The sequence below is a fragment of the Cricetulus griseus genome, chromosome 7 (genome assembly GCF_003668045.3).
Source record: "Cricetulus griseus strain 17A/GY chromosome 7, alternate assembly CriGri-PICRH-1.0, whole genome shotgun sequence".
NCBI classification, from domain to species: domain Eukaryota; kingdom Metazoa; phylum Chordata; class Mammalia; order Rodentia; family Cricetidae; genus Cricetulus; species Cricetulus griseus.
Window position 1 is genome coordinate 35648544 of NC_048600.1, and position 11180 is coordinate 35659723.

The following is an 11180-nucleotide window of genomic DNA, read 5'->3' on the forward strand; positions in this document are numbered from 1 at the left end:
TTAAGGAACCATGTTTTTTGTTTTTTTTTAATTTTTATTTTTACTTTTTTTTTTTTTTTTTTTTTCATTTTTGAGACAGTCTCACTATGTAGCCCAGGCTTGCTTCAAACTTTTGATCTTCCTGCCCGAGAGACTAGAAATGTATGGCACCATAACTGGTTAAAAATGAAATTTTGTAAAAGCTAATATTGAACATCCACTTAACTTATTTAACCCTTAGAACAGCTCTCTGAGGCACATTTTACAGAGCCCACATCACTTGTCTGAGAATATAAAGCACTGAGGAGAGCATTGTGGGATGCTGCCTTAGGGGTCCTGTCACCTCCATTCCTTCATTCTCTGAGGGTGTTGATTCCTGTCTGTTGACTAACCTCAGGCAGAACTGTAGAGAGAGGTGTTTTGAATTATGTTGGCTAGATTATGTAAACATGCCTGTGGAGAAACTTTGGTGGCTGTGTGGACAATTAGATGATGAATTCTGAAAAGGACCTTTCTGAATTAGAGCATGGAACATAGGGACCCCTTTGAATGTTACTCACATCTGTGTATCAGGGCTGAGTGGCCATAACTCATCTTACTCCCTTGGTTAGTTCATTTACCAGTAGAATCTGTCCAGGTGTGAGTCTAGTGTTCCCAGCCTGGGGTACAGTCCCCCTCAGCCAAGAACACTTTATGCTGTAGATACTGTGCATTAAGAGTGTGTTGTTACTGGCTTCTTGTTTGTTTGTTTGTTTTCAGTTTTACTGAGCACTGTTAAAAGCCCTGGTAACCCAGGACAGCCCTGTCCCAGGACTGTGATCACGGCCAATAGCTCAGACAGAGTAGCCACATTCTTCCTCCTCCATGATTCACTGGCTTTAGGTTTAGGCATGAGCCTGCTTGTCTTTGTGAAAGTTGAGTAGAGACACTTAAGTTCTGCCCTCAGGAACAGACAAACACTTTGTTTAAGTCAAATTACATTACAATTGCAATGCAAGTCTGGGGCACCTCAAGTCCACAGAGAACTGCTTGCCTGGGCATCACTTCTTTTCATTAAGAACTCAGCATCTTTTCTTGGTTAGAGTGGCTAGCCGAAAATCAAGTCCCATTTGTCTCTGCATTGTGCTTAACTAAGACCTTCACTTTTGACTTTCCCTTCCTCTCCAGAAAGGACCTAACTGTGAAATACCCTGGAGACCTCCCCATCACCCTTCCAAATCTGCTGAGGTTCATTCTGCATCACTCAGACCCTGCCTCGGCCCCTCAGGACTTTGACATCAGCCCTCCTACCCAAGAATGTGTCCAGAACGAGGCAGTCCTACAGCGTGAACACATCTCTCACGTGGAGAATACCATGCAGAAGCTAAGGTCTGAGATGAGCAGCCTACGCCGTACACAAGAGAAGGTGGAGGGCCGGCTCTTTAGTGCCCGCAGGGATGGGCACCGCCTGCTACGCCGTCAGCGTGCTCTGGAGCAACAGCACAGGTTGCTCCGTCGCCACAGTCAGAAACTGCAGGCCCTGTATGTGCAGAAGGCTCGTGAGCTCCAAGAGCTGGCCAGTGCCTCAGAGACTCCCCTCCCTGAGCACACATGGCTCAAGATCCTTCTGGCCACTATGGAGAGGGAGCTGGAAGGCCAGGGTGGAGCTAAGGAATCAGCCCCTCTGGAAAAGGCTCACCCCAACCACTCTAAGTTACCTGGTGACACCCCCCCACCTTCTACCACAAGCTCCACTCTGGCATCAGAGAGGAAGCAGGAGAACAGGACAGACTAACTTTTGAATGAGATGAAGGAATCAGAGGTGAAAACTGTACATTGGGAATATATTTATGCAAAATTTTATTGAAATTTATTGTAAATAAAGATTTTCTCAGTGGTCTAGAAAATGAACTTGAATGTCATTCAGCATTATTGATCAGGAATGGCATCCCTTCTCTTCCACTTATTGCACAAAGTTGGTAGCTTTGAGACACAACATTAGCACAGTCCATTTGAAGATTTATCTAGGAAAGTCAGTCCTTGCTTCAATGGCTGAGACTCCAGGTTACTGCCTGCTCCCCAGGATGAAAGGCTGGCTTCCTACTCACCAGAAGACCTCACCACAAAGGTTGCACTATTGAGAAAGCATCTGAAGAGAGGTCATAGCTTATTAACTGTTGGAGTGTATGCCCTGGTGTACAGCCAGTGATAAACAAAGACAGTTCACTAGTCCTATTGGTGTTTCATTTTTCTCCCTAAGACCTCTACCAGCACCCAACAGTGCCTGAACTTAATTGGCAATTCATCCCACTCTTGATGGTCTGACTCAAAAGCCAAAGACATCCCTGGCAACTGGAAGGAGACAGGAAGCACCCCAAAAGTGTAACTGATAAGAATGTGGTGTCTGAAAAAGAGAAATGTCATTGGCATAGTGAAAGCTGCAACCTGTGTCTTGACAGTGGAGTGATTTGAGCATTTCCAGGAGCCAGGCTCACACTGAAAGCGTAGATCCAAGCTGTTCTTGCATCTATGGATGGTGGAGCTAAAGGATCAGCAGTGTAATAGGTTGCTGGCTGCAAGGGGAATTAGAGGTAGAAAGCTAGAAGTGGGGTGGGGATGGGTCAAAACCCTCAGCCTCCAGGGCAGATTCCTTTCATACCATCTGTTCCCCTCCTAAACCTGAAAAATCACTGCTTCCAGGTCCTACATGCATCAAACCAGCCTAAGCAGCCTCTGCCGATGGCCAGTCCATCTGTTACTACCTCTTGCATGACTTAGCTATCTCACCAGGGTCTAAGAGTTTCTTAAGCTGTTCTTACTGCAGCAGCCCACAGAAGTGTCTTATTCCTACGTTCACAAATGGCCTTCCTTATAGTTGTCTCTCCTCACCATAACATTTGACCCACACCTCCCTTTGTAGGCATGCACTGCTAAAAAGATGTGTTCCCTATAGCTTCTCCCTTGGGGTTCCAGAGAATGGATTAGTCTCACACACTTTTTAAAGTTGTCTCCAGCCTGGCCTGAAGCTCTCTGCTTCCTGCCCATGCTGCTCTCAAGTGTGCCAGCCAAGCCAGGGCTGGCCACCTAGTCACCACCAAGGATGTGAACACACTCATGTTTTAATCAGAATGCACTTAGAGTGGTGGATTAACATCTAAGCTTATAGGCATGGACTTAAAGGATATCCTGGAGACACATGCTGCTGGCTCCCTGACCTATGAGCCAGGCCCTGAATTTGTACTCCTGGTGGCTCTGTTGTAAATGCATACGTGCACATTAGAAATGATCTTTGGCACATAGTGCCTTTAGAACTGGGGCAGAGGGCTCTGTCTATAAAGCTCTGAGGATCAAAGTGAAACCCAGTACCCAGCCAGTGGGCAGTCATTGGAGAGGAAAGGAAGCTCACTTGTGAATAGGTGGGAGGAAAACAAAGAGTCGACCCTACCCCCCACCCCCACTCCAGTGCAGAAAATACTAAATACAAAAACAAAATGTTAGCTTGCTTGGGCCAACTGGGTTTCTGACTTCAAGTAGCCACCACAGGCTCTGGTGTTTCCAGAGGACCAGAGCAGTTTCTACAAAGCCTGTGCCGAAGGGATGTACTGGGCATGCTCATGAACAAAGGGCAAGAGACTGCTCCGCTAAGCTGCCTGGCAGCCCTCAGGACTCACGGGGGAACTCGTCTGTCCGTCACAGGCTTCCAAACAAGTACAGCAGCTTCCTTGCAGTCACTGCCATCTGCACACACTGCTATTTAACAAAGCCGAAGCGATCAAAGGGAAGGGGCGTGGTCTTTCTTCTACCCATTACTAACCAAGCAGAAATCACCGGAGCACCCCAGCTGCTTAGCCTTTCACTTCCTTTCCATACACACAGATAAGACCTTAGTGAGCCCTGCCAAGGGCATCTGGGGCCTGACCAGTCAAAGACTCTCCATGGTCATGCCTCAGCCCACCATGAATACAGTCATCAAGCCAGTCCCACGGGCTCTATGTGGTAGTTTTAAAAATCAGCAAAAAGGCTTAAGCACGTGCTTCCGGGCCTATTTACAGTTCACAGGTTGGTTAGTTCACGCATTACAGTAGTAGCTCCATCAAAAACAGGCTCAGCTAAAACATTCAAGTAACAAAAGCGCTAAGGGGCCACGAGCAAGATCAGGCCTGCCCACTGCCTGCAATGGGCAGCCCTACCAGGAGGCTGAGGGGGAAGGCCAGGACAGCCGGGACCCGCAGTCAGTGCATGCGATGATGAAGCCCGAAGAGACCATGCCAGCAAGTGTCAACCCCTCTCATACAGCATCATGTCTGCTTCTGCCCTCTCAGTGCTTCTGGGCTGGCTGCAAACGGAACCAGGGCCTTCGCAGCCCAGCTCAGCCATGCACTTCTGGGCCATTGGTGGTCATCAACTTGGCCTTTCTTTCCACGCACGGCCCCTTGGCAGAGTACTGCACCAGTAGAAAGGGCTCCTTTGTCTCGCCATCACCCACGATGCTCTCCTCATCCTCCGACTGGCTGATGCGCTGCAGCCGCAGGTAGCACCAGCAGCCCAGGATCAAGGCCCCCAGGGCAGCAATGGCGATGAGGATGACAATGACCGTGACCACCCCCGTAGTGGGGCTGTGGTCCATAATAGACATGGTTAGTGCTTGGAGGGGCTTCTCTGGTGCAAAGTTCTTGGTGTGGCTGGCTCAACGAGGCTGGAATTCGGGCTGCACAGGACAGTCCTGAAAGACAAAGTCAGGAAAGACTATACAGGGGCTCTGCAGGGGACTATGCAGAGGACTCAGCCACAGGGCCCTTTCTGGGGTCCATTTTTAAGTTCTTGAACTCAACTGGTCTGGCCTTCAACCCTGTGACAACCGTGGGATTGCCTTTCCACTGTGTCTGCCCAGATGCTCACCCAGCCTACTTCCCCCAGCTACTTCTGACACCCAGGTGTTTCCGCTGTCAGCAAGTCACTCTGATGGGAAGGGAAATGGGCACCAGGGCAGTTGAGGCAGGGGCTCCAAGAGGACTAGCCACTAACTGGTTCTTCTGTTGTTTTTTTGTTTGTCTTTAAGACACAGTCTCACTCTGTGGCCCAGGTTATCCCAAACTCATGATTCTTTGGCCTTAGTCTTTTGAGCCTTAGCCACCATGGAGGTGGCTGGAAGTGGCCACTCTAGAAAACAGTACCAGTATGTGTACAGTAACCACTGATCTAGGAAGCTAGAGAGGAAGGATCCAAAAGTAGATAAACAGCATCAGTTCCTCTGTGTGTGTGTGTGTGTGTGTGTGTGTGTGTGTGTGTGTGTGTGTGTGTGTGTGTGTGTGTGGTGGGGGGGTCAGGTAATACATAATGTCTGAACCTTCAAGGTCTCCAAAGTCCGATTATCAGACCCAGGTGAGAGGTCACAATAGCCCACAGCTTTTGCCCTATGGAGCCACAGCTGATCTGTGAAGAACTGGTTTTCAGGAAGCTCGTAGATACAGGACAGGCAAGCAAAAGTAATGCAGCTCCTGAAAGACATAGGTTCTGGGGAAAGCTTTGGAGAAGGCAGGAAGGATGGGGTAGCTGGCTCCTGTCTGTGCATAGTTTGGCATCTAGTACAGGAGCCAAATTACCAAGAGGTCAACACTCCCAAATGTCTGTCCAGGTATGGTCACATCAGAAGCACAGAGGACCAGGTGCTGTGGTGCTAACTGCATGGGTAGGTGAGCTTCAGGGAGGCCACACTGGCAAGGAAGAGCATTCGTGGCAGGGGAACAGTACTTGCAGGACTTGGAAGGCAGGAGCGAGAACCTTGGGCATCACCTGTAAGAGTGGCAACAGGAAGTGAGTGCCAGCTGGGTTCAGGTATGCTGAGAGGTGATGCCAGGATAGACAGCTGAAACAACTCCATTTCGTAGAGCCCAGTCCTCCTCTGTAGGAGGTTTTAAGTGGCAAAGGAGAACGAGGCTGTGGGATACACAAGGCCTGTAAAATCTGGACTCCAGTTTCCCTCTCAAACCTTCAGGGCTTACTAAGTGGTAACCCAAAGCCTAGCCCTCTATGGCCCTCAGGATCAGGGCTTTGCTACATGGCTTCCCAGGTGCTGAATCTAGCAAGCTGGCCCAGTGTTATCAAGGTCCCCTACTTTCTTACTAATGTCAGTCAGTAAAGAACATCAGTGTAGTTAGAGGAATGAAGATGCTAGGGGAGTGTTCTGCATAGGCTAGGCAAAACCTCCACTGAACAAGCCTTGAATGTCCAAAGTCTTCCCATCCATCCACGTACAGGGCAGATAGTAAAGGAAGATTCTCCCTCCAAACAGGATAGAACGTACATGCTGCATCCTTGAGCAATAATCTCCTTACTTAAAAATGATTCAATTAACCCACTCAACCATAGAGGCTACCAGGGTCAGGTCCCCCTGGAGGTCACAGGCAGCCAAATCAATGCCCCAAGTGTCCAGGAACCCAGGATCCAGGCCCCGTGACCAAGCAATACTACCCTCATCACCTGCGCAGACTCTGCAGGGCAGCACCCTCTGACTCTAACCTGAGTCTGAGCTGCCTGGGTCCCACTCGACTGGTTCCCGGTCCACTCTTGCAATCAGAGCACACTAGATGTGCCCAAGTGCTTATGGTGACTGACTGTGTATCCCAATTCTGGCTCAAAGCTCCCCATCTTGTGACCTCCAATATCCTCTCGGCCCAGGCCTTTGACCTCACAATTCCTCCTGCCCAGGATGCTCCACTCCCAGACCTTTGAGAACTAGGTCTCAACTGGGGGCAACTGTGCACCTGACCACACCTGGTAGACAGAGTCCAGAGATTCTGCTCAACATCCTTCAAGTTATAGGACCGCTCCCAAACCTCAACACAGAATAGCCTAGCCCCAAATGGCACCCTCATGGAGGTGGAGGAAAACACTCTGACCTAGTTTACACCAACTCCAGGAAGGAAGCCTCTCCAACCAAAAGGCCATGGAAGCTCCCTCCTTGGCAAGGCCACCTAGCTCCTGGCCTTCCCCCATCCCCAGAGCTGCATGTCCCAAGAGTGCTTGCTCTGCTTGCTCCATAGCCTGGCACTTACCCTGTCAACATCAGTTCCCACAGTCCACGCAGACAGAGCAGATACCCATGGTGCTGCCTCTACCTGCCCTTCCTCCCGTTGTCTTCTGGTCAGGAAGGGGAAGTGTGTATTTGGGGTCTGGGGTGACTCTGGGATAGCAAGTGGAAAATCAAACAATGGTACCATGATCTGAGGGAAACAGCTGTCCTGGGACTAATGAGGAAACTGAGGCATAATTCTAGCCAGAGGGACCTCAGGAGAGCAGGGATGACCTCAAACTCCTGTCCACTGTGCCTGCCCCAGGCCTGGAGGTGGCCCCAGAGCTCTGACCTCTGAGCATAGATCCCTGACCCAGCTGCCCATGCCTGGCCTGTGGCCTCAGCCTAACCCTGATGGGCTTCTTTTCCTTTTTTTCATTTACCAAGTATTTCCTGAGAAGTGATCACAGCCTGACACAGTGACCTTAGAAGGGGGGACTTCTGAGGTTGTCTCACCCTCTGCTGGAAGCTCAGCAACCACTCATGCCTCCTAAACTGTCCTGTGGCTGCCTCCTTCCTTAGTACTGGACTGGGAACTTTCTCAGGGGTGACTCTTGGGGCTGCTTCTTCCCATGCTGCCCGGCCTGCACCCCCCCCTTGCACACCCAAGTCTTACCTAGAGCTCTCTGCTCTCTGCAGTTTCCTGGTTTAGGGAGTGTTTCCCTGGCTGTTATCTCCTGACCTGTGACCTCCAGAGAGCCTACGAAAAGGCCAGTGTCCCTCATGTTCACAACCATGCCCCACTGCCCTACCACTCTCACACAGTGGTGCCCAGTAAAGGCTGGCTGAGTGTTCCAAGCCTGGGTGTGTGGTGATGAGTTAAAAGCTACCTCACTCTCAGGGGGATAGTCAGGGCACCCTTGTCCTGAGCCAGCTCCCTTACTCCAGACTCCTCCCAGGTTCCTCAGCACAGGCCCCCAAGCCTGCCAGCAGCCTCTGGGGAAAGAGTTTATAAGCCAAATTCAGGCAGGGGTAAGGCATGGCAGTGGCCTCTAACAGGTCTGAGCCCAAACAGGATCAGCTAACTTGGTCATTTTTAACCTTCCCAATGATATGGTCCTTTAATACAGTTCCTCAGGTTGTGGTGGTAACAACCATAAAACTATTTTTGTTGTTACTTCATAACTTAAGTTTGCCACTGTTATGAAGAGTAATGTAAATATGTGTTTTCCTATGGTCTTAGGCAGCCCCTGTGAAAAGGGTCATTCGACCCCCAAAGGGTCACCACCTATAGGTTAAGAACTGCTGAGCAAACTCAAGGATGGCAGTAGAGAAGCAGATTCTAGAGGAAGCTGGGACGCCCTGCATCTGACTAGTACAACCCTCTGCACACTACTGACCCCCATTTTATCTACTAAGGCCCATGGGTCTGGGCACAACACAGCCCAGTTGAGAACAATCCCAGGACCACTTCAGAGCAATCATGCCCCAATCCCCCTTCTCTCCTCTTTTTTTGCCTTGATCATCCCATTCTGCAGATGAGGAAACTGAGGCCCAGGGTCAGCTAGAGCACAGGTCATACCATGACCCTTGTTGGAAGCAACAGCAGTGACAACTTCCAGGTGAGCACTGGTCAGCATGGGCCCAGGCACTCCACAGCCACCCCAGTTCACAATGCTTCAGAATTGTTGGGCTTGGTTTCTCAAGGCCCAGAGCACACAGGTCTCAAAATGACACATAGTGTGACCTCTGGGCAGGGATCTCCTAAAATTCAGACTCTCCTCTAGGTTTTCCTTGGTGAAGGTCTCTGTTACCCTTACCTCTTCATGGGATCACCCAACTTACCCTTCACCCCACCATTCAAGCTCAGCCCAGAGTGTATGTACATCAAGCACCAGGGCAAGCTGAGTCCCCTCTGTAACCACAGCAGACTGTCCCTGATGACCTCCCTTTTCCCAAGGCACAGAGCCTGGCCTGAACCCAATGTCACAATTAGTCTCTTCTCCAGGGACACCCCGCAGCCTGATCATTTAACTGGGCACATGATGAAGGCTGCTGAACTCGGCTGGACACCACTCTGTCCCCCCACCTGAAGCCTCCACTTCCTGGGGCACACTCCAAGGGAGCCAGAAACATGGTCATGTTTTCAGGAGCTTCCAGCACTGTCCCACCTTCCAATAAACCCACCTGCCAAGTATCCTCTTCGGGGACCCCAGGCCAGAAGATTTCCTGCCCCAGGTTTTTTTCTGCCAAATCCCAACAGGCACCATCACCAAGAGCTTGGATCCAGAAGGAGCTATCATCCAGCATGGCTGTGCCTCCTGTCCTCCTACCTTCCACCTTCCCCTCTAGAAACCTGCTCCAGATGCCATCGCACTGCCAGATCTCATGGCAGGAGAGGAAACTAGGGCTGAGAAGTTTGGGGACTGTCCCAGGGTCAGCTGTAGTCTCATAGTCCAGGCCTGAGTCCTGCCCCTCCTGTGTAAATCACTTCAGGGTCCTATTTGGCCATACAACTTAGGTAGGGATATAACAGCAGATGCTGAAAAAGTTCCTTGGTGTCACACTCTTGAGCTCAACATCTCATGTAGATCTCTCCAAAATTTCTGCCTCAAAACAATTCTAGAGTTATTACTCTTCCCACTTGACAAATAAATATGCCTTAGAGAAGTTAAGTCAGCTGCCCAAGGTCACACAGCTTAAAAGTGGATATGCGGCTATTCAATCCAGGCAGCCTGGACCCTAAATAATCGATTTCAAACCTGGTTCTAAAACGTCATCTACCTGACCTGTCTCCTCTCTCCTCTCTCCTGGAGGCTGAGTACAGTGAATCCTGTCTGACTACTTCCTAGGAGCTAGTCTAGGTGACCTGGGCCGAGGACCAGACACTAATGACAAGCGCCCCAGCAGCTCGCGCGTGCAAAGCGCGGGCGGGCGGCGTGCAGGCGCGGTGCCAGGCGACGCCGCGTCTCCCCCACTCTAAAGAAGGAGCAGGCGAGGCGTGAGGGAAGCAGGGGCCCGTTCAAGGGGCGACAGCTGCAGAGGAAACGACAGCTGAAGAAGACAAATCAAGTCTGCCTGAACGGGTTTTTTTTGGGGGGGGGGCAGGGCAGACCAGGAGTCAAGCCCACGACGCGCAGTCACTGCCGACCAGGCAGACCTGGGACCAAACGCTGCGGCTCGGCCTCAGTTTCCCCACTGCCGAAGCGGACGCCAGATGGTCCCTGGGCCCCCATCCCCCTTGATCCCATCTTGACCACGTTGGGACGCTGCCAGGAATCTTGTCAATGCTGGGAGTGAGTGTTTCGGGAAGCCCGGAGGATCGGCGCAGGGCACAGAACCCGCGGGTCGCGGAGAGGGAAAGACGCCCCGCCGAGCAGCCTCCGCCCCCACCTCCTTCTTTGTCCCAATTGCGCCGCGGAGGACAAAGAGCCCCCGCCCGCGCGCGGCGTCCGTGGCGCCGACCCGCCAGCGCCGCACCTCGGCCCATCCGGCGCGTCCCTTCCCCCTCATCCGCCCGCCCTGCCCGGTCCTGCTCACCATGTCGTGGCCCGCAGTCGGCACAATCTGCCAGCAGCAGCCTTGCTGCCCGGCTCCGCCCGCGCGCTAGCCGGGTCGGGCCGCCGCGTACTAGCCAGACGCCAGAGCGAGATCTGCGGCGGGCGGGGCGCTTCGGCTCCGCCCAGGCCGGAGGCGGGGCGCTCCGATGTGACCAACGGGAGGCCGCGTTGGGGTGACGGGGCGGGGCGGGAGGGAGGGGTGGAGTCACGTGCATTGGAGGGGGCCGCAGTGCGCGGGTGGGGGGAAAGCCGGGAGGGAAGCGTAAGCGGCGGAGGGGATGAGGAGGCTGCTGGGCGGCTGGCGAGTCGGCGAGCTGGGGCGGGTAAGGGGGCGGTGGGCAGCTGGGATTCCATAGGCGCCTTTTGGGGCCCGGCGATACTGGGCCTGCTCCTGGCGTCCGTAATCTCAGCCCAACGACAGAGGGGAAACTGAGGCTTACAACAGGTAGGAGTGTGGCACACCGCCCCAAGATTGCAGGCACCAGAAGAGTTTAATGACTCTGCTTTGGAGAGGAGCTGGCTGTTCATTTTATGGTTAATTCTATCATCCATCCATACGTCCATCCACCCACCCATCTGCACTGATCGCGTATCTTGCTGAGCCCGTCAGCCACAAGCCAGACAAACAAGGAAGGTCCCTGTCCCCAAAT

At 52.1% G+C, this 11180-nt stretch overlaps 2 protein-coding genes across 6 annotated transcripts in view; one reads left to right on the forward strand and one right to left on the reverse strand.

The window, feature by feature from the left end:
- Nucleotides 1-1869, forward strand: part of Txndc11 (thioredoxin domain containing 11) — a 63543-nt gene extending 61674 nt beyond the window's left edge. For all 4 annotated transcript variants that reach the window (XM_027424782.2, XM_027424781.2, XM_027424783.1 and 1 more), the window contains one exon: nt 1147-1869. In XM_027424782.2, coding sequence (XP_027280583.1) covers nt 1147-1753 — 607 coding nt within the window. In that variant the 3' untranslated portion in view covers nt 1754-1869. The remainder of the gene's footprint in view (nt 1-1146) is intronic.
- Snn (stannin) lies at nt 1802-10643 on the reverse strand. 2 transcript variants are annotated; one of them, XM_027424786.2, is made up of 3 exons: nt 10511-10623; nt 5562-5751; nt 1802-4681 (listed from the first exon to the last, which is right to left on the reverse strand). In XM_027424786.2, the coding sequence occupies exon 3, from the start codon at nt 4592-4594 to the stop codon at nt 4328-4330; it is 267 nt and encodes an 88-aa protein (XP_027280587.1). In that variant the 5' UTR covers nt 4595-4681; nt 5562-5751; nt 10511-10623; the 3' UTR covers nt 1802-4327. The 2 variants fall into 2 exon arrangements, with proteins under 2 accessions (XP_027280587.1, XP_027280586.1); XM_027424785.2 differs by lacking the exon at nt 5562-5751 and having other exon boundaries at nt 10511-10643.
- Nucleotides 10644-11180: the final 537 nt, after the last annotated feature.